Raw genomic sequence first — 23,469 nt, forward strand, 5'->3', positions numbered from 1 at the left:
GTGCCATGAGCCGGTGCTGGGTGTCAGGACCTCGCCGTGGTCCCAGACTGGGTTGTTGCAGGGGAGCTCCAGAGCTGAACCTCCCGGGTTCTTAGCAGCTGATCAGTCTGGAATATTTTGGAATGATTTGTGACTCCAATTTTGTGCAGTATTTTGAGTTAAACTTGGAGGTTAGGACTCTTCAGATTTAGGATTCTTTAGACTACAGAACAAATGAGTCGTTCCATTTACTTAATGCAGTCGTTGATAATTTGCATTCCCAGAAGCACGCACGGTATTTCAAAAGCTGGATGTGACTTTGAAATGAAATATTATCTAATTACGGTGTTTTTCACTGATGACTGTTTTCTTTGTACCTCGTAGTTCTTACGTAGCTCCCATTACAGATCTCACCACATTCCCACCAGTTCCAGCCCCTAGGAACGTTTCCACCTTGTTCAAAGTGTTCCCCTGTAGCAGTAGTTCCAGGAGGGGAGAACACTTGCTGTGGTCTTAGTGAGAAGCCCCAGGCTCTGGGTGCACAAAAGGCAGTCTCACAATGTGGCTGCTGCCTTCCCATAAGCCAAATCAAGTGCTCTCACTGATTTTCATGCAGCGAAAAGGGTTTCCACACTGCTGTTTTGTCTGGTGCTGTGTCACTCTACACAAATTCATTACTAAGAAACGTGAAAAATGGCTGTAGTAAATAGTCTCGGCTTACAGTCCCACGTGAAGGCGCTGGTGTGCAATCTGGAAAAGCACAGTCGACCACATGTAATGTTTTCCATTTGTTTGTTGCAGCGTGCGGCCCCGTGGTCCGGCGGTAACACCCACATAACAGCCTCCTTCTGCTTCACATGTCTCCTAGATCGACGACATGCAGTGGGGTAGAGGAGTGCGAGAAGTCCCGTCCTCGGTCTGCAGCCTGCCTTGCAAGCCGGGAGAGAGGAAGAAGATGGTGAAGGGGATGCCGTGCTGCTGGCACTGCGAGCTGTGCGATGGGTACCAGTACCAGGCCGATGAGGTCACCTGCCTGCTGTGCTCCTACAACGAGCGGCCCAACGAGAACCGCACCGGCTGCCGCTCCATCCCCATCGTCAAGCTGGAGTGGCACTCGCCCTGGGCTGTGATCCCCGTCTTCCTGGCCATGCTCGGGATTATCGCCACCATTTTTGTCATGGCGACCTTCATTCGCTACAACGATACCCCCATCGTCCGGGCCTCGGGGCGGGAGCTCAGCTACGTCCTGCTGACGGGGATCTTCCTCTGCTACATCATCACCTTCCTGATGATCGCCAAGCCAAACGTCGCCGTGTGCTCCTTCCGGCGCATCTTCCTGGGGCTGGGGATGTGCATCAGCTACGCAGCCCTGCTGACTAAAACAAACCGCATCTACCGCATATTTGAGCAGGGCAAAAAGTCAGTGACAGCACCCAGGCTTATCAGCCCCACGTCGCAGCTGGCGATCACGTCGAGTTTGATATCTGTGCAGCTTCTAGGTGTCTTTATTTGGTTTGCAGTCGACCCACCCAACATCATTATAGATTACGATGAGCAGAAAACTATGAACCCTGATCAAGCCAGAGGAGTTCTCAAATGTGACATAACGGATCTACAAATCATTTGTTCCTTGGGTTATAGCATTCTTCTAATGGTTACGTGTACTGTGTATGCCATCAAGACTCGGGGTGTCCCAGAGAATTTTAATGAAGCTAAACCCATTGGATTCACTATGTACACTACCTGTATAGTATGGCTTGCCTTCATTCCAATATTTTTTGGCACTGCCCAGTCAGCTGAAAAGGTAGGTGAAAATGGGCTCACGGGCGTCTGCTAGAAAAGCTTTCATTACAGCTATAAATTGTATGCTGATGTCCAGCTTTACAAAGATTTTCAAATGAGCTGTCCAGTTAGCTTGTTACAGAGACATGCAATATACAGCACTATTTTCCTTCTCCAGTTAGCTGGTGGGATCTTCATTTGATAAACTGGCAAATGATCAATGGCAATTGTATTAGCCACTCTTTTTATTGTTGCATCTATTTCAGTTGTCCCTTTTCAGTAGAGTAAGTGGGAATTAGCTGTCATATCGTTCACAAAAGATCTCTTAACTAAGTCATTTCAAATACAGGATATAAGAAAATAATGTTAAAAAATGATTAAGAGATGTCTGTGCTTCTAGAGGTCAGTGCTGAATTCAATGCATAGTTGTCTGATGCGTGCTCAGCTCTGTTAACAGCAGCCTCAGGGCTTATTTACACCGCAGGGTAAAGAGTCTGTCCTGAGCTCCAGCTGCATCTCGAAGTGCAGTGATTTCTGCCGGAAAGGAGTGCTGCCACATCTCAGGTATTTCAGACCCTACTGCTCTCCTTGTCGAGGGTGAGATAAGGAACATCACAGGCAGCTTTCAACCCGGCTGGGTCTGTGTGTAGCTTTGGTTTGATGCAGCAAGCACAGAGCAGCTCTTGCGCTGCTTGCTGGGAGCGTGTCAGGCCTGCAGGTGCCCGAGATGGTGGCTTTGAGCTGTCTGCAAAGATTTAAGTGTCTGATAGAAAGACCGGAAGAATGTCAAAGGCTGCTGCTGGAATTAAGAATTGTTTGGCAGCAAACTCTTCAGTTTTCCATGAGTTTACCTACAGAGCTGAATTAACCTGTACTGCTTTGAAAGTGAAAGATTCTTGCACGAATTCACGTAGGACAGCAGAAGATGTTATTAATTTGATTTCGCGCCGAGCGCAGGAGATGATGCCAACAGAGCTAACAGCCTTGCAGCTGTGTCAGTGCAGCCCTGCAGAACTGGTGTCGGTGAGGAGGGCACAGCTCCATCTCCACAATGCGTGCAAACACGCTGGGGCTGACTGCAGTTCTGCCCTCAGTGTGACCTTACCTGTGCGACGTGCAGCTCACAACACACACGGCTGCACTTGGGTATCATCCCCAGAGATGGTCCCTGGCGTGTGGGCACAGACAGATGGCGGCTGTAGCACATCTGAGCCATGAGATGTGCCAGGTCTCCTCCCCATCTAGAGAGGCCTTCATGCCTACACTGAGCAGTGCACAGTAGCTTTGCTTCTTGGCTTTCTTTTCTGTCTCTTTTTCTTACTCTCTTTTTTCTTATTATTTTTGGCAGGGCAGAGGGTGTTGTACTTTTTTTGTGATTGCTAGTGATTTTCTGTCAGATATTTTCTCTGGAAAATATTGGGCATGATCTTAGCCACACAAGTCTTTGCTGAAATGGAAATTGTACATGCTGAAAATCTCATGCAGCCCAATCTTTTAAGCTGAGAAATGGTGTTATATATAACGCCATGCTTTTCATTGTATGGATTTATTTTATTTTATCAATAAATACAACTATAATGTTGTTTGGTAGGAAGCATATTAAATATACCTCTCTTGTTCAGTGCAAGGTTAAAAAAAAAAAAAGACTAAAACATGCTGCAAGTATTTCATCAAAGGCAAATAATTCCATCAGCAGAGAGGAAGGAGCGACGAGGGCTGAGGAAGGGCCAGTGCTGCAGGCCGGATATAAAACCTATGGGGTATATGGGAGATGGTATATGGGAAAAGCAAGTTCACAGCTTGCATTTACTCAGACTCTTAGTCTGCCCTTAGCCTTCAGAACTGCCCCGGTCAGCTGTGATGTCAGGAAGTCAGGCTTCCTTGGTGCCACAGCCTGCTGCTGCGTGCAGCCCATGGTCCCTGCGAGCTGCTGCCGATCCTTGCATGGTGGTTGTGCCCATGCTCCTGCCTGCCTGCTGCTCTGTTGCTCTCTGGGTTTTGGGTCACGTTTAAGGGTGCATTCTTCTTTTAGTGCGCTTTCCTGTAGCTACTGGTATGTGTTCCAAAATGCTGCTGTGGTCTTTGCTGGAGGACATAGGAACCATGTCGTGTTTTTACTCAGAAAGATCCTTCCTTGGATACCAAACACTGAGCATGGAGCTGGTGGGTCCCTCCCATTGCGCTGTATTGAGCAGCTCCCAGTGGGGGCTCGGGGGCCTTGGGGCTGAGGGTGGTACCCACCCGTCCTTGTGCATCTTGCTGTGCTGCCCTGCTCCTCCAGAAAGGGCCCGTGCTGCCAAACGCTGCTGCTGTGCTCCTGGACAATTGTTTTTAACAATAAAACTGTGTTCAATCCTCAGCGGATGTGTGGGCATCTTATCAGAAGCAAAGTGGCCTCAAAAAGCTGTTAAACCAGTTACAGGAGCCCTAGCTCTGCGGCAGAGTCAATACAGAGCAGCACTTGAAAGGAGCACGGGCTGCTCAGTGAGGTCAGGTGGAGCACAGCTCGATCAATGCTCCGAGCTGAGCCAAAAGCTTGGAGCACAGATGGGAGAGAATGGTGGGAGGGAGCCCTCGGGCTTGTGCGTCCCCTGCCCTGAGGCTATGGGTGGGTCAGCAGTGCCTGCTCCTACCACTGCCTTCTCCTGCCTTCCCGGGCCCCATGGTGGTGGGGTTACCGTGTGGGGCCACGTGGCCGTGCTCCATCCCCACAGGACAGACTGCAGGGCACGCATCTGATCGCTGGCTCTCGCGGATCTTTCTCTTCCCTTTATATGTTGGACCATTTTCAGGTTTTTACAGGCAATGTGGTAAAACAGCAGTATGGCAGCATGCGCTGCGCTCTGATGCATCTGGAAGCATCCATTCGCAGGTGGTGCTGGTAGCTGCTTTTTTATTATTATGACTCTCTCTTAAAGTAAATATTTTTAAGACTTGCACAGCAAGGATTACCAGAGGCAAAGCTTTCATGGCAAAAAACAAAGAAAAATACAGTGAAGGGGAAAACCATCTGTAGTTAAATCAATGTGATAGGAAGAGTTCTTAAAATACCGTCTTGCTGTCTCTGTATATAAAAGTCAGTTTATTGTTAAGAAAACAATACCTTTCAGCACTTGTTTAGTACCATTTTACTTTTTCCACGTAATGCTGTTGATGCTAAGAGGAGTTAAGAGGGCAGGAGGAATTGTTGGAGGCTGTGTCAGAAATAGCTGGGCGTGGGGTTGGGGCTCTTTTCGCACCACCTCGTTCTCCATTTCTTCTCACCATGTTCAACCCTGGTTATGAAAGTCTGAGATCACAAGCTATTTTCTCCTGTGGGAATTCAGTATCTCCCTGTATGAGTGCTGTTGCTCACATTACATTTCTAAATCTTTAGGATGTAGTACTGAAGAACTAGATCCCTTTAATGGCCAACCTGAGCATCAATCTGCTTCATGTAGCAGATGTGGCAGGGCCCACTCAGCAGCGTAGTGTGTCTGATCTGCACTGCCACATTGGGCTCATTAACGTGCACAGGTCTGTGCTTCCTGTGCCCATCGTGGTTTGAAGAAATGTCATATAGCCAAGGCTATAGCTGTGAGATTAAAAGAGCTCGTTGTGTGCACAGGTCTGAAGTCCGTTCTTGTACTCGGTAACAGCATGCAGGTGTAGCTCTCTACATTGCATGTTCCCCTCAGTTCTTATTTTCTCAAATTGTGTCATTGAACTAATATGAGGGATATGTCATCATTGTATTTTAATGTTCTGCAGAGACTTTATTGCTTAGTAGCTGTGATCACTTTTATTTAGTAATTGCTGAGATTAAAATAATAAATTTCTGGGTATGTCTACTAGGCAGTAATGTCTGTCAGCATGCTCCTGGATAGGTGCTGCAAGTGGGACTTCTTGAAGTATTTTGAGGACATTTTTCAAGTAAAAAAAAGTTACAGTCATGACTCTGAGTGAGTGATGGTTTTCAGCCAGTGTGGTCTTCCATGCTGGGAGCTTTCTTCATCCTGAAATGAAGAGAAATGGGAAAACACCGACTATATATTCTTAGCTTTCCATCAGCCTATTTTTGAATCCAGATTGCAGTAACCTTTGGCTTTTTTATTTGTTTTAACTCTAATACAGCCACTGTGAAACTTGCAGCCCTTGATCCCATGTAGTCTTCCACCTTCCTTCAGATTTCTGGGTCTTTTTTCATGTTCCTTCTATTCAAATCAGTAAGCGGGGTAAGCCGAGTATATTTGGCAGCAACATTTTTACTTATTGTGTTGAATGTTACATAAATACTATAATTTCAAGGCACATGCAAAGTGGATTCTTGTTCAGATTAAATAATATCACATTAGCACAGTAGCACTTCAGTGCCTGTTCTATTTTTTGGCGAAACAAAGTTACCCTTCAATTCTCCATAATACAAATACCGATTAACCAGGTAGGACACACACTTATTTTCTCTGCTGGGAAGGCTTGAGATGACAGTTGCTATAGCAACCATACATATGTGGATTTGGGAGTTATGAGGATTTCAATACAACATTTGCTGGAGTTTTATACTGTTGGGTGGTTGAGGAAATCGGGCTTTGAGGCTCATTTGGAGCACGACTTTGAATCTGGCATAGTGGGGGCACACGGAGGATTGTGAGCTGTAGCTTTCTTCTAAAGAAATGTAATTTATCACCCTTTGAAATGAATAGCTTTAAATAATGCTAACGTTTATTCTTTATAATGCCCCTGCATTTCAAAACAGAAATGAAGACTGGTTCTAATAACAGTGGCTGCTTAGAACTTTATAACTGCAAATATTCATTTCTCTCACTGTTCTGCAGTAGAGTTTGCCTACGGCTGTATGATGTTTTCAGGAGCTGTGAGGATCTGCGTGTTCAGGTACCGAAGTTCTTAACTTCATCCAGCATCAGGTCTGGGCAACGTGTGGGGTTTCATGCAGCCTCGCAGCCCTGCGGTGCTGTGGGCCGGGGCTGTCCTGCAGTGAGCACAAGCTGCTGGCTGCTGGCCTCGGCCCAAACGGGACCCTGGCCCCATAGAAGGCAAATTACGTCTTCTTTGAAACGCGTTCCCTGAAGTTGTGCTGCTCTGCGATGTGAGGCTGCGGGGCTGCGTTGGTGCGTGTTGCTGTGGAACTTCTTGGAACCGCGTGGCTACGTGGATTAGGAAACAGTGACTGGTGGGAAAATACCTCCGTGTGTTTAAATGTCCTTTAAAAGCTGTAATTCTCACTTATTCCTGGAGCTATTTGGTGATTCTGGATTTTTGTCAGCCACGGCTTTGTGTAGCATTCAGCCAACCAAAGGTTTTAATGTTTCAGAAGTGAGTACAGTGATAACAGCAATACCAGTTCCCTTTGCACAGAAGCATCAGCTGATGGACTGAGGACCCGTGAGGTAGAAGCGTTGCTGCAGCAGTTTGCACAGCACTCAGCCCTGCATTCAGGGCAGGCGGTTGGGCGTCGTTCTGTGTTCAGCACAGGGATGTGCCACGTGCCCTGTGGTTGTATCACCCACTCAATGGAGCAGCATCTATCGGAAAGCTTGGAGGATTCCAACCAGTCAGAAAACAACCACCCAGCCAGGATTTGGCCAGGATTTGACACCCGTGCTCTTCAGAGACATCTTCAGTGTCTGGAAGAACGAAGAAATATTGGCTGTAAAGGTGTCCAAAAGCACTCATGTACCATGTCTGCACCACGCGCCCATCGGGGCTCTTCCAGAAGGATCCTCTGTGCCCCTGCAGCACCTCCTCCAGCCCAGAGCTCTGCCCAGGTCTGCAGCTCTCAGACCACGAAGGCTGGGCCAAAGCCATGGAGGCCGTGCGGGCGGCTGAGCGCTGGTCAGGGCTGCTGGTAAAGCTGGGTAGCAGAAAGTGTGCACACTGTGAGTGAAATAAGGGATGATTAAAGCAATTAGATCTTTCTCAGAAGACCGTAAATTAATGGCAATTATGATTCTTGAAACAACAGAAGCAGAAGGTATGTCTACCATTGGTCTGTTTTATCACATTTGCTGCATTGTAATGCTCCTTTAATGTTAATATGTACTTTTGTAGTAAAATCTAATTGAAAACACTGAGCAGGCAGAGCCCAAGGCCACAATCATGTTCCACATAATTACCTGAGGAGGAGGGTGTACATCTGCAATGAAGGGATGCCACCAACCGTTAGTCAGGCAGAAGCAGTGCAGTCGTTGTGTTCATGCATGTACAGTAATAGCCTTACAGGAACATATAGGTGAGTGCTAAAAGATAATTAACAATCAATTCATTTTGTGAAATTGTCGCAAAATTGGAACAGGTATCTTCATAATGGAGTAATAATACTACTTTTAAATTTGCATTTGGCTGTCTTGTAGTAGAGATGTATTCATTTAAGCAGGAATTACTTGAAGTTTGCAGCCCTGCGGTGGTTCTGCAGTCACCAAGGGACTCTTTGAAGCCTGCGAGCATGCTGCTTTGATGTCTGATGTAGAAAGTGAGGGATCTCTTCACTGTGATAATTCTAGCCTTTTCCATTCCCTTCTGTGATGAGAACAGAGAAAAAAATCTCATTGGGAAGATGAAAAAATAAATGGAAGTCGAGAAGGAGCATGAGTTTGGAGGGGAGGGAAATGCCCTGACCCCCCACTGGGCAGTCACCACTGTCCCGTGCTGCTCCAGTGAGTGAGCAGGAGCACAGTGCTGCAGGGCTGCTGCTTGGCGCTGCATTAGGACTGCTGGAGGAGACCAAAACCCAATAGAGATGGAAGCATCCTCTCCTTGAGGAGAGCTCCAGTTCCCTGCTGAGAGCTCCAGGAGAGCAGCTCACAGCAGAGTGGCTGCTGCAGGTAGAGTGCTGCACAGAGGTTCTGGGGGCAAAGCCACATAGGAAGAATTTCATTGGCACCTGGGGGAGAACCTTTCTTTCACACTGCTAGCATAGCCACGAGCAGCCGAAGCGCTCACCGAGTTACAGAATTGGGAGCCAAACCCAGCCCAAACCCAGCTCCTCCTCCTCTCCAATCTGCATTCAATTTTGCTCCATTAGCCATCAGGAATGACAAACCTGGGCTCTCCTGATCACTGTGGCTGTGGTCCTCCCATGTCCCGGCACTGCTGGGGCTGGGTGGCTCCGTGCAGTGGGTGCTGGGTGGCTCCGTGCAGTGGGTGCTGGGTGGCTCCATGCAGTGGGTGCTGGGTGGCTCCATGCAGTGGGTGCTGGGTGGCTCCATGCAGTGGGTGCTGGGTGGCTCCGTGCAGTGGGTGCTGGGTGGCTCTCCGTGCAGTGGGTGCTGGGTGCTGCACGTCCTGTGAGCGTGGGCAAGCACTGGGCTTGTTTCCAGCAAGTGCTGGGCAAAGTGTAGAAGGAAGGGTATCTTCTCATTCTGTGATTTCTAGTGCAAATTTAACTAGCTAAAAAGCAACGTAATTTTGAAAGGGAAAAGCATGTGGGTGTTTAATGCATAGTGTCGACATGTACTTTTTTGGTTCTTTTTTTTTCTTTCTTTCTTTATTTTAATAGAAAACGTAGAGCTGCCAAGAGAGTTTTACATATGAAAAGCAATCTCTGCACATGCCCGTTTCTGTGTTATGCAACAGTTTCTATCTGCAGTACAAACTGACAACACCTCAGTGAGGAATAATTGCAGCTCCATTGAGTCCAGCAGAGCAATTACTTTGTTGACGAAACTTTTCTCTTTGCTTGCGCTTTGATATCTCTGCAGTGTCAAACCCACTTGCACTGACAACGTAATCCTTCCTGCAGAGCTGTTGCCCTGACCGTGCAGCTGCTCCTTGGCATCACGCGGGGTGCTTGCAGCACCTGGGAGTCCTGCACAGCCCTTGGGTTGCGCCAGGGTAGGGTCATGTTGGGTATCAGGAAACATTTCTTCTTGGAAAGAGAGGTCGGGCACTGGCAGAGGCAGCTGCCCACAGAGGTGGTGAAGATGCTGTGGTTTCCCAGATGTTGTTGTATTCCTACAACACTGATTCTCGTGCGCGTTTTTGGGGAGCCTTGTTTCGTGGTCTCAGTGGATGAGTTTGGACTCTGCACAAAGGGCTTTCCCTTGCTGAACTCCGGGGATTATGGCCAGAGGAGGGTGCACTCTCTAGGTCTGTGCTGTGATAGAGCAGTTTGATTTCTTCTGTAGAAACCTTTGTTTCCCATTAATGCCCCTTTGTCTGAATAAGAGTTAATCATCTCTTCAGAAAAATCCCATAGATCATGGCTGACGCTGTGAGCTGAATGCTGGGAACTGAAGTATCACTTTGTGAGAGCGGATCATAACCAGTTTCTGAACCCACGGGTATTGTAGAAACATAATAATGTTATTTTGAGTAAGAAATAATGGCTGCTGATTCCAAGCTCATCCAGGAACAAAAAGAAAACCATGACGGGCTTATTCAGTACAACATAAGCCATGCAGATGTTTCTCAATTTTCTTGCTGAACTTGTATGCGGGAGTCAAACCATTTGAGCAGAAAGAATGGGTCCTTAAGTACTTTTGTCACTGTGTGTGAATGGGTTATGAAAGCAGCGTGCGCAGGGGTGCTCAATCAAGGACCCTTGTCAGCAGGGCACGGAGCAGCCTCACTTACTGCCCTCGTGTGGGTGACCCGTTCAGAGCTGGTTTTCTTCTGTTCATTTTGAAATAAGCAGAAGCAGAATGGGAGCAGAAGGCCCAACAGCTCGGCTGACTTCAGCTCAGTCCCAAGTCATGGGGACTGGTGAGGAGGTGCCCCGCGTTGCCAAGCAAAGCCTCTGCCGATGGAGAAGATTGTTGCAGTTTGTTTTAAATAGAGTCCTCTAAAAGAAATGTCAGGTCCTCTGTGCACACCAGCGACTAAATATAGCTGGGTTTGCAGAGTGGAAGCAAACAGCTCTTCTTGAAGGTGCATTTTCAGTCTTGCATGGCCACTTTAACGCAAAGCTAAAAAATAGGTTTCGCTGTACGTAAGAAATGCTTGCACAAGTATTGACCTGAAGGATTTATTTGTTGTTTTAAATGGCTTAAGCAGGCATGTAATAATAATAAAAGTAGAAATTACGGTACTCAGTCAAAGCAATTGCCTTGCATTTTGTCTTTGAGGCATAAACTTAGAAGGTTAAAAGGAAACAAGGAGACCTTGCGTCCCATGTGTACCCCTTCAAAAGCGATTTGGAGCACATTTCTACTTCTACATTTTGAAACAAAGGCTTTTTTGTATGTGTGTTCACATCCCTCACAGACACGGGCTGCGAAGCTCCCTTCTGACCTGCAGCCATGCTGCCCCTTGTCCCTGTCCCCCACCCTCCTGGTGTGGTGCTGGGGGCACTGAGCAGGACCCAAGCTGGCACCAGCCCCGATGGCTTCATAGTTAGCTCCAGAAGTGTGTTGTGCTGTAGGTGCAGCGTGGAGTGGCTGGGAACTGTCGCTGAGGGGTTGATACCCTATGACAAATGCAGAGTGTCTCTTAGAGAGGGGGCTTAGTCTGCCATTGCCAAAGGAGGGCTGCCTGCAAGCGTGCACAAGAGCAGCTGCTTGTGATGTGCGAGCTGGGAGATGAATTGGAAGAAGAAAGGAAATCTCGGGGAATAGATCATAGAGAAGCTGTTTCTCTGCTGCTGTTTTCCCTGTTAAGGAAAGGATCTCGCTGGGAAGGTGCTATGTTTGATGGAAGGGGGGCTGCGGTTTGGCAGCAATGTTCCCTTCTGCATTGAGTTGGCTTGGTGTCATTTCCATCCTAAACTTTCCTATTGCTAATGTGCCATCTTTGTGTTGTGACAGTGACTGATGATCCAAATGTTTTCCTTCCCAAACTGAATAGTGGAGTTAGGCAAGTGTTTGCCAGCAGCTGGAACTTACCCTGCGAGCTCTAGTGGTATAAAACAGTATTCATGAGACAAGGTCCCTTTTCTGGCAGATATTCCCCAACCAAACCTACGTTGATAGGGTCATCTGCTGTGGCAGGGAGAGCTTGTTGACCTCTTTAATTGCCAAGGTTGTATGAAGGGTTTCTCAGCTTTAGCACTTTGCAGTTAATGATGTCAGGCACTTTAGCACCAGATTATTCATTCTGTGTTGGCATTTGGCCTTTAAATGGCTGACATGTCTGTGGTGACAAAACCCAGGCTGGGGAAATGAGGTGAAACTCATATTTACAAAGATGTTTTTTGCTCAGCCCTAACTGTCTGTCTTGTACCGCTAATTGCCCATTAAATGCAATCCACTCAGCCATTAACCACCTTCTGCTGGAGTGGGGAAACCCCAGGTTTCACCCTGCCTGTGCCCCTGAGTCATACAGTCCCACTGATTAAGTAATGCTCATTCTGTGTTTATAGCAACTAAAAAAATAATGTATGTGTTGTACATTTAATATCTCATGTTCACACGATCTTCGTTGCATTATACTTAGAGACAGAGACACTTATTTTAAAGAATGTAGAGGGAGTAGGAGGACAAAATACGAGATGAACAATATGCTGTCGTCTTCCTCTTATTCTGTGATTTGCATTTTCAACATCAGAGCAGCCTGGAATATTTAATGGAGACAGCTGAATAAGATTTGAAGGCAATAGGGGTCTTTTTAGTGGAGGAACAGCTCCTGCTAAGAACGTAACTAGCAACAATACTTCAGCCGTAAACTGAGGAGTAAAATGCATTTAAAAGCTTAAAACTAGACCGCATTAGGAGATGGTAACAGGAAAATCAATTAGTGTAGGCAAGGTGGTCAGTACTCAAAGCGTGATTACAGCTGGAGAGGGCATTGTTGGAGCTGGTGTCAGCAAGCGGGTAAGATTTGTTCTGGTACCTTAATTGGAGCACTAGGGAAGTTCAAGTGGGAAGATCGAGTGTTTTGATTCTCCAGAACTTCAGAATCAATGTAGTTTTAGCTCTTTTTATTGACTGGAGGATGAGATCTGTTAATGACTCCAGATGGAAAAGAAGGCCGTGCCGGCAGCCAGCCGCCTCCAACCGGGGCTGAGCAAGACGTGTTGGGGAGGAAATAGGTGACAGCATGGCTGGGAGGGGAGGACTGACTGCTGGGCACAGCCACAGTGCCTGCTGAGTGCAGGGAGCAGGAGGTGGGACGTGGAGGCAGTGTCTGTTAGGGCAAGCTTCCCTGGGGGCTGCGCTGGCTTGATTTGATTGCAATCATGCACGGAGAAATTCCTCCTCGTAATGCTCCGTGTCCCTTGGGGCTGCTGACTGAGGGCTTTATTTTGCACAAATTCAGCCTTGTACTTACTGGCTTCCCTGTGGCTTCCTCATGAGCGATAAGGGAACCGCCAGATCCTCAGCGTTTATTTCTTGATGCCTAGGAAGGGGTAGAAGACAGTAAATACATCTCAGTTGAGAATAAAGACAGGTATGCTGCGAATACAGCAATAAATAGAGTCATAGGATGGCTTAAGTTGGAAGGGATCCCAAAGATTGTCTGCATAAATCTGTATAATTATATAAACTAATTTTAATGTGAAATGTTTAATAAAGTATAGATGTAGAACTGGCTCCTTGGGTCATTAACTTTTGTCAGACCATGGCTAGTTAAACATGAGCTGAATTGGCTTCAAACTCAAGTTGTTGCTATCCTTTAATATTCCCGATTGCTTTCTGTGCAAGTACCCCAAAGGAAACTGCAAGTATGGAGCACTAAATAACTCTGGCAATTTGTAATGCTGTCTCAGAGGTGTGAAGCATTGGAGTCCATTTCTGAGTTAATTCAGAGCTGGTAATGAGGAATTGTGAGCTGCTGTGCAGTAGCACAGCGCATAGTGTCACCTTGTTAGACTCTATTGGAAAATGGTTTGGCTATTGCTGTAAGCTGTCATTGCAGCATTAAATGAGACAGAGATTCAGTTTATTGCTGTAATGAAATAAGTGCCGTATTTGCTAATTAGGAGTGGAAGCTCTTGGTGCTGTGGTTCACAGGCAAGGATGTCTCCTAACTGCCCACCAGCACGGGGGATTGTGGGACGAAACTCCTCAGCTCCTGAAATGATTGGCTGCTTGTAATTAAGTCTCAAATAAACAAGCACCAAAATCATCTTCTATTCCAGGATTACCCATTCCCAGTTTAACCTAACAATAAATGCCCATCTGTGAGCTGTGGGAACTCAAGGATTGCATAAGCCACAAACAAGCTTGCCCCATCCATGAGTTATGATGCATTTAGCAGTTGCCATGCCGACAGTTTGTTCTAATTGAGATACATTAGTAGCAACAAGACTTGGATGGCTCTAGTTAATTGGATGCAAACTTGGACAGCTCTGACGAAATAATAGATAAATTTAACACCAACCAGTGCACTCCTGTAAAACGTGAACAATTTGTCTTTAAAAAATTGCAAAGCATTTCTGTGTCCTTGACGAGTGGTTTGCAGCCCGTGTGCCTGCAGCAGGGATGGTTTAGGTTGGATCTGAGGAGGAAGTTTTTCAGCCAGAGGGTGGTGAGGCACTGGAACAGGTTGCCCAAGGAGGCTGTGGATGCCCCATCCCTGCAGACATTCAAGGCCAGGCTGCATGTGGCTCTGGGCAGCCTGGGCTGCTGGTTGGCGACCTGCACACAGCAGGGGGTTGGAACTGGATGAGCACTGTGGGCCTTTTCAATCCAGTTCTGTGATTCTAAGCTATGAGTGGGGAGTCGGGCAGCCACTGCGCTGCGTTTGGAAGAGGGGGTGGGGTGGGGATGGCTGACAGGCCTTACTGTCCTTACTGTCCTGTCAGGAAGACGTGCTACAGTCACAAAGAGCACAGCCTTGCTTTCAGAAAATGCTGAAGTTTGCGTTGCAGAGCCTCCTGTCCTGCAGCACGTTCACCCTGCTCCGCTTCTTTTTGCCCTTGGGTGCTTTTTAGCACTCAGACCACACCGAAATAGCAATGCATCTTTGAGTAACTAACAGAAAAGGAAAATGCGTAACTTTTTAATGAGGAGTTGTCTTTCTTCATTTGCAAGGGTTTAAACTCCTAAGGACAGCTGGTCTGGGATGAAGGCTTTGCTGCCATAGGTTGCCCTCCTCTGACTCCAACCATTCTTTATGCAGCTCTAAAACACTCAGTTTACATTTGAACTTTAGAAAGCAAAATAATTCTGATAGCAATAATTAAATCTGGACCCAGTAGAAGTAACTGGCTGGTTAGAATTGCAGGGTGCTTTTTGTGCTTGAATGCAAGTGTTAGATCCCAAACCAGCACCCAGCTGCAGCCCCGTGTGCAGCACTGTGATAATGTTAAATGGAGAGGACACTCCCAGCAACAGCAAGTTTGCTTCTAAGTAGCAAATGCAATATGTAAATACTCTGTTTTAAATAATAATTACATTATAATCTAAAAAGTCAACCAGAAGCTGGCTTGCTTTTGTGTATATATATATATATATATATATATATATATGTATCAGTGTGCTTTAATAATCAGTGTTCTACTCTCTGAAGGTCTTTAAGGAAACATCAGATGAGTAAGATCAGCCCTTTTCTGCCCCAGCACTCTGCTGACACCATTTTGCACTTTGAATTCCCCTGAAGGTCTCTAAGCAGAATTAGATCTTATTTTATATGCAAATATATGGAATCTGTTTTCAATGTAGTTGAACTTCACTGACATTGAATGATTCCCATTGGCTTTTTTTGAGCTTACAGTAGGGCCATAGCGATGGAGGGAACCCGAGATGACCACATTTAGCACAGAAAGAGCAGCGCTGCTGGCACAGTTCAGTTCTTTGGTGTGTCAGAGGAGCAGGGTGTTTTTCCTGGGATGGCTTTGAGGTTTTGCACACCAGTTGTTCTCATGTAGAAGAATCCTTGTTTGCTTTTACATCCCACATGGAAGCCATTAGTGGAGACCTTCCTCATCCCTCAGGAGGAGACAGCTCTGAGAGAACTGTGGGGATGGAACAAGTGTTTGCATTGAGTAGATGCTCCCAGAGATAGATAGCCTGGAGAAGGAGTTGAATAAGCAAGAAGTCAATAGGATTATGAGGAATCAATTTAGCCAGAAAATGTTACCAGGCCTGGTGAAGGAGTTGGCGTGGCGAAGCGCCCAGTGGCAGCATAGCACGGCAGGATGCCATCTGACTGCATGTAGCTTCCTGCAATACGTGCAAGCTGTGTGTTCAGTAATAGCTAACGATGGTGTAAAGGTGTGGCTCCCAGCTGCGGAGGAGAATGGGCCTTGCTCTTCTGGGAGGGCTGGAGGACTTCTGTTTGGCGGTGTGATGGTTTGGGTACGTCGAGGCATCAAGGAGGTTCAGCTGCTGAAAAGTGAATGCGAAGGGAATCTATTAACTAGGCTGTCTCAGAAAAAGAGCAATTTTATTTCAGAAAGTGCCTTCCAACAGGGTGGAAGTGACGGGATATAAATAAAACATTCATACGGCTGGAGTGGGGAAGACAAAATTGAAGGTGAAAGGCCAGAAAAAAACTTGAAGCTTGCTCTGTAAAATGAATCTTCTGCGTGGAGTCCTGCTTTTCATTAGGAGCATAGCATGGGCTGAAATAGCATTTATTTTTTTTCCTTGTTAAGCCCGAGCTGACAGCTGGGGAAGATGTAGGCTCACAGAGCAGGACTGGCTCAGGTGCTGTGTGCACGCAGCCCCGAGAAGCCGGGGAAATGTGTGGTGGGCAGAGCTCCTCTGCAGGGTTGCCAGGGTTGGCCCTTCTGAGGGAGCTGCTGCTTGGCTCTTGGTGGTTTCCTTCTGTTTTGCAATATTAACTTACTAATGTGTGATTATAAACCTATAAAAATGCCCACATTTATTTTGAATTATAAATTTTATTTTTGGAAGAGCTAAATGAAAGAAATGAAAGGGCTGTCTACCTTCGTAATGAAAGGCTTGGCTCGTTTACCATCCAGTAAAATTGAAGAAAACTGCAAAGCCCAAAATGGTTAATACTGTATAATAGGGGAAAACCATCAGGGCATTTGCACCTCCCTGATTTCCAAGCCATGAATAATTTTGGCAACGTTCCCCAGCACTGCCAAGGCAGAGCTCTCAGCTGCACCTGCAGACATTGCATTGCCATGACAACGTGGTGCAAATAGTTGAGCTGCTGTGCGTGTCAGCAGCGTGGCAGAGGAGCCCGCCTGCACTGTGCCACAACTGCCCGCACAAATAAAAGCACACGGAGCAAAAAGAACCGAGCTGGGTGCTCACAGCCATGGCAGAGGCTCCTCGCATCGCCCTTCCTTAGAGCCCAACCCTTCAGTTCCGTTGAGGCCATTCTCACTGCATCTCCCCTGCAGCTCCACGCAGTGCTCCGCCGGGCAGCAGCAGGGTGCAGGCAGAGCTGTGCCCAGGGCAGGGTGTGCAGCACCCCTCACTGCTTCTGGCACTGTCAGCGTGTGTGCAGACTGCCTGAGAGGAAGGTCGGTAGAAGTTTTACTGAATAAATGCATACTTCTGTGCTGCTAGACAGCTCTTTCCCAGTTGAGAAGACCTGTCTCTAAATAAAGGTCAGTTTGTTACTTTTTCACATTTATTCGTGCTTTTTGCATAGAGAAAGAAACGGCGCAGGAAAATGTTTTAAGGAAAAAACAATTTTTCCAGCCTGGCTGCTGCAGGGGAGAATGGAGCAGGCTGTGCTCCGGTTGCTGTGAATAGGATGCCCGTGGCACCTTGCCTCTGCATTCTACCCTAGCTGCAGCAGGAGTGTTGTTCCTGGGGCTCTACCACCACCACAACACTAAAACTGCCTGGTTTGGCTTTTTATATGATGCACTGTCTGTGTAGCCTCAACCCAAGCCAGAGCCACTTGGACAAACATTTTTGCTTCACCAGAAAAAGGTACCGCTTAAGAAGACATAACAATTAGCGAGTAAATCTCTTTTGTTCTGCAGTTTCGATTTGTAGAATTTGAGAAATATCTGCGTTGTTGGTATGTTTCAGTGGTTGTTTGAGGTCATTTCTCTGTTCCGTCAGTTTGCATTCCCCTGTGCACCCAGCCCTACTTCAAGCAGACTGGAAGCTGCAGCTCCATCGCATGGCCTCGGGCAGCTGAGGCTTTGGAAAGCTGTGTTTGTTTGTTCAGAGTACACTTAGTGCATGGCCCAGTACCCAGGTGCCAGTTTGTGGTACGGTTTCCTTCATATGTTTTCTCCACATGCCCAAGCCCCAGTTCAGGCTGCTGGCACTGTGCCGTTGTAGGGCAGGCTCCTCCACGGCCATGCTGGATGCTTCCTCTTGCCATGCTCTGCTGCTTTCTCTGTGTTTTCTCCACGCTTTATTTATTTTTCTCCAGAGGGAAAGACCCCCGCGGTGTGGGGAGATGCACAACCTGACATCTCAGGTTTTCCTGGCAAGTAATAAATGCCAGCAGCTCTCTGGTCTGATAGAGACCTGCGCTGAGAACATTTGAATTCTCAGACTGGGGATCGTAAATGTTTGCCCTACACGCTGTCAGGGCAGAATCTAAAGAATCTTAAATTGTTTTTCAAGGAGAACGTTTTTGGTTTTTTTTCCTTTTCTTAAAGTATGAATTAGCACTGTGTATCCTGGATAACTGCAAAGTGTAATTCCAGAGAGCAAGGCAGCTGGTCCAGGTGGCAGCATTCCTTCAGGCTGCTTTATTACGCAGGGATATTTATGAGGGTCATAATATTTTTAGTTTCCTGGTCCGCTTGCCCATTTATGTATTTACTTATACACACATTAGCTTACTGTTCATTTTTATAATCGATACCTTTCACTCGATACTCACTCTTGCTTATTCCTCCATAAAACAGAAATGGAATCGACTTGAAGGCAATTGACCTAAGTTTATTTTCTATCCTAGAATACGTTAATAATGTAAGAAAAAATGTGAGATAGCTTTGCCTCGTGTTCATTTAGCAACTATTAGGTGAAGCAGGATTGTACCTGTGGCCAGGCAGTCTGGTCCCTGCAGTCAGGAGCAGTGCTGGCTCCCCAAGGTGTTTCTGAGAGGTTTGGGTTGCACCCCGCTCCTTTCTGGGGCTCTGGCTTCCTGCTGGCTTGCCAGCATTTCTTTGAGTTCTTTACGCCACTTCCACAAACTTTCTCTCAAAGGCTGAAAGCAGGAGCTGGTGATTTGGGGAACTGCAGGTGTTAGGTTGCTTGAAAAGCATCAGTTCATGGCTGCACCTTCTCAAATGCCAACCCTTGCATGAAGATGCAAAGGGTTTGTGTGTGCCCAGAGATATTGGTGCTGCTGGGCAGTACCTGCAGTTGTGCATCACAAGCACGTTAGGCAGAGGTCCCCTCCTGCAGTCAGAGTGTCCTCTGCTTAATTTTCTTGGAATTTCGGAGTATCAAGTGTTGTCTTTTTCCCTTGCATTGAATAATTCAGTAGTTGAAGTGAGTAAAATTAAAAATTTCTAGACTAGTAGCATCTGGAGTATACGAAGGATAGCAAAATCTATTTCATTTGAACTCTAATCTCTGGTCATGTATAAAATGAATAAAATGCAATAAGAGTGAAGAAATGTGATTTATACCAGCAACCGAAGCCTGGCGCTGAATACCCTAAAATGCCAAGATTGTGTGTCAGTCAATTTAGGAGTGCAGCAGTGAGGAATGAAATGAAGTCTTTCTCCAATGATGTAATCTTCAGAAAAAATGACATGACGAATTATTTCTAACTCAAAAAAGCTAAGTGCTCAGTCACTGGCGGAGGGAAAAGCCATTGTTTTAATAATAGAAATGGGGGATATACATTGCTTTGTGTTTGTCTCTTTTGTGATACTTATTGTACTGCTATTAACATGAATGTCAAGCAGGGGACACTAGACAGTTCTGAGGATTGATAATGGGATCCTGAGCTGTTTGTGCCTGCCTGTGCTTGAGAGCTGCCCAGCCGGGCTGTGGCTGTTGGCTGTTATTGCCTGAAGGCTGTGCAGTGACCGCAGCCGAGCAGTGTAGTCCCTGTGCTGGGTTCCAGAAGCAGAGCACGAGGAGACAGAACTTCATCTCGTCTCATCTCAGTGCCGAATGCACGCGGAGGACCCTGCTCCAACCATCACTATTTTGCACAAAGTTTGCTTTGCTGGCACATCCTTCTATGCCAAATCCCTGCTTCAAAGAGATGACAGCATTCAAAGCTGTCACGAGGTCAGAGGGTGCCGTGGTTCCAGGGAGTCACAAATTCAAAACCACTTTAATCTTCGGTTGACTTGGGACCATCGCTGCTTGTTTCTTGGCTTAGCAACTCCTAAAGGTTCCGAGCAGTTCATGGGCATCTTCGTTGTGTCTGTAAGTGACACAGGGGTAAAACAGATTCCTTTCTCCAGCAGATGTCCAATCCCTGCAGTACGTACTGTGTAAACTATTTGATTTGTGGGATTGTCTTTGATGCTGCTTCAGTTTCTCTTTTAGCCATGTGATGCCCTTTGAAAGCAGCAACATCCCTTTCCTTCATTGCTCAGTCCAATTATCTGAATAATTTAATTTCCCTCTAGATAAGCTCCTAGAGTTTCTCTCAAACGAGGGAGAGACAAAATTCCTCCTTCATCTGCATAGTAGCCCTCTGAGCAAGTGCCTTAGCATTTAGTATTTGGAATTATCATTCAAGTTACAGATATAATCCATAAATATTTTTTCTAATGTATGCAAATTTCTTACATAAGGAAATTCCTTTTATAAGGGAACAAGCTGTATAAAATAATTGACACAAATAGCTGAAACATATTGCAAATATATGTATTTACTTCATCTTTACTCTGCCTGTTTGGCCATGAAATGCAAGCTGAAAAACTAGATGTGTTGGGTGCTCTGATTTAGGACATGAAAATGTAAGTTGGTTTTGGCAGTGTGACATTAGAAGGAGCAGTTTTATAGTGTGAGCAGAGGAAACTGGAAATTGGTGCTTCTGGAACATGCTTTGCTTTGTGGTCTGCCTTGCACTTGGCCTTTGCAGGAGGAAATCCATCAGAAGATAACCTCAGTTTTCCCTTTGATATGCAAAACCATGGCAAATTTTAATCTAGCCCAGAAGAAGAGCAGATCTGGGCAGTAACCTGTTGTTATTTACAGTCCTCGAAGGCAGCACTTACAGACGTATCTCTTGGAGGAGTTCTCCTCGTGTTTGCTTGTCTGGGACAACTGAATGTTGTCATTCACTGTGGCACGTGTTGTGCAGAGCAGGTTCCCCTGTGGAGATGGAGCTGTGGAATCGCAGCTGATGAGCTGAGGGTGCATTGCACACAGCACACAGGGCTCGGCTTGGTTCCTGGGGCAGACAATGACATCCTTTGTTTTCTGCTGCAGTGGTGGTGATTCTTCAAATTTGGAGTCTTTTCTCATCTCCCATCCCATCCTTGTGGTAGGAGCAGTGGTTGTCTCCAGCTGAGTGCGTGGAAGAAGCTCACCCAGGCACCCGGTGTTTGTTTTATGGTGATCTGTCATTACTTTGATAGTTCGTACAAAACTCCAAAGTCCTATTTAATGAAGGATAAGCAAACAGATCATATTAAATATTTTTTTAAGTTAAAACAAAGCAAACAGAAGAGTGTGATATTTATTCGTGTCATTATTTGCAAACAATAATTGAAAAAAAAAGAACAAGACTTAAAAGACTGTTGGAAGAAAGTTGTGTTGAACTGCCCCGGCAAAAATGAATGTTCTTCAGATTTTTAAGGGTGCCATCCTGCTTTCAGCCCATCAGGTAGGTGCTGCTGTGCTGATGTGAGCTCTTGTTTGCTGAGGGCAGGCAGGTGGCTGATGAGCTCTTTCTAGTGTGAGATATGGTTGTTATTAGCATGTGGAAAAGTAATTTGAGGAGCTGTTTTCCAAACCTTATTCTTCTTCCCTTTCATACCTCATAAGGGATTGTGATGCTGTGCTGTGAATCCTTTGCTGTTACTGTGGAATTCTGCTTTTCAGTTACACTGAAATACACCTGCAAGGTTAACCAACAGCTTTATCTGACCTACCAGAAGTAACGCTATGAGATGTTCAGAAAAAGCAGTCAGGCACTGACACAGGCACTGCTATGGGCTGCCCAGGGAGTGCTGGGGTCACCATCCCTGGAGGTGTTCCAGGTCAGTGGGCTGGCACTGAGGGACACGGCCAGTGGGCATGGAGGGGTGAGTTGGACTTAGTTTTGGGGATCCTGGGGGTCTTTTCCAGCTTAAATGACCCTATGAAGAATACTGACTTAACCCCACTGTGCTCACTGCTGAAAGTCACCCAGCCCTGGGTCTGCTGTAAGCAGGAGCGTGTGCTTCCTATCAGGAGCACAGAGCTCCTCTCCAGGCTGCAGAACAAACATGGTTTTTAGCTTGGAAATCAAGTTGTAAAGAAAGAATATGTGCTTACCTCATCGCCATTTAATTCTGCTTCAGTCCATCTAAAGTCAATTGAACTGTCGTAGGCACAAGTGTGTTGCATTATTTCTGTACAGTATATATAAATGTAGGGGATGTAGAAGTCGATGGGCACTGAGTGCCAGAGCCCCACCTGCTAGTGAGAGGCCTGCATTTCAGGTTGATTCTGCAAAATTAAAGACCTTCTTCAAACCTGAGAATTGTTCTAATATTGCAGTCAGTGAGGCCAGGAAAGGAGGTGGCCTACAGCAGGGATCACAGTCCTGCCTCATTTCTGGGCTTCTTAAATCAAGGCACAGCACAGAAAGTCTCCTTTTCTTGAAGTTGCAGTAAGTGGAAGTTCCTCACAGAGGGCCCCATCTGCAGAGCTGCTGCACTGCACACCTCCAGCACTATCAGCACACGGCTGTTCCAGCCGAGCCCCCGCTGCTGCCAGCCTGCAGAACACAGAGTGGGTAAAGGGAAATCTTCTGACACTGAAATCCCATCATTTTCTCCAGTGTCACCTTTCACATAATTACCAAGCAGAGAATTTATAATTAGATGGTGTGACTGATTCTGTGACATTCGCATAGACGTTTCACAAAGGCTATTTGCGTGCCTTGCTATTTTGTACTGTAATAACTGCAATCAGCATAACTACTATGATTTGTTTATCAAACGTTCCCTGGGTAGCATCCGTTGTCGTCTGTAGAAGTTGGTGAGCACCACAATTTACATAGCATTCCTGTGCCAGGCTGCTGAGGTGCTGAAGCTCCACTGATGCTCACAGAGCAGAAGGGCTTCTCTGTGCTCTGTGCACGAATGGGTGCAGCTGTTGGCCTCTCTTTCCAACACCACCTAATGTCCTTCCTGCTCAAATAAGGATAAGTTAGTTTTCCTCTAATGGTCAACAGCGTTGTAATCGGTTGGGTTCATGAAGTTGTGAAACTCTGCAAAACAAAGGAAGAGTTGTATCTTCACAACAGGGATGAAAGGTGCGGTTGCTGAGCAATGGAAATGACAGGTTGAAAAGTGATGGGATGAGTATGTTCAGTGAGCACCCACCCATTACGTTGGATGGCGAGCTGTCGGCAGGCTGTGGCTGTGCTGCTGGCCATGTTGCGGTGCTCAGCCAGTGATACTGAGCCCAGGCAGCTGACAGCACTGCATGGCTTGGTGTCACAGCGCCTGGTGTTGTCACACATACAGAGCACTGGGCTGTGCGTGTGTCCCACTGACAAAATAATCAAAGGCAATAAAGTACGATGAGCTGCTGGCACGGTGTGGATTATGCTAATAGCATAGGAGCAGGAGGCTGCAGTGGAGGGCACACGGTGTAGTCCCCATCTCATCTGTCAGATCCCCCCTGCAATGGCCAATCTCTGCTCCCTGCATCCATGACAGATATTTGCCACTTTTGTTGAAAAAAACGATCCTCCTGGAAAGTCACCGGGGGATGCCAGAACCTGCTGTCCACAAGGCTTTGTTGCTGTTGTGGC

The 23,469-nt window shown here is 46.5% G+C and overlaps 1 protein-coding gene across 1 annotated transcript in view; it reads left to right on the forward strand.

Annotated features, from left to right (window-relative positions):
• Positions 1–23,469, forward strand: part of GRM7 (glutamate metabotropic receptor 7) — a 219,705-nt gene that overhangs the window by 166,069 nt on the left and 30,167 nt on the right. Inside the window, exon 9 of the mRNA XM_031555627.1 lies at positions 848–1,783. Coding sequence (XP_031411487.1) covers positions 848–1,783 — 936 coding nt within the window. The remainder of the gene's footprint in view (positions 1–847; positions 1,784–23,469) is intronic.

Source organism: Meleagris gallopavo, chromosome 14, assembly GCF_000146605.3.
Source record: "Meleagris gallopavo isolate NT-WF06-2002-E0010 breed Aviagen turkey brand Nicholas breeding stock chromosome 14, Turkey_5.1, whole genome shotgun sequence".
Lineage (NCBI taxonomy): Eukaryota > Metazoa > Chordata > Aves > Galliformes > Phasianidae > Meleagris > Meleagris gallopavo.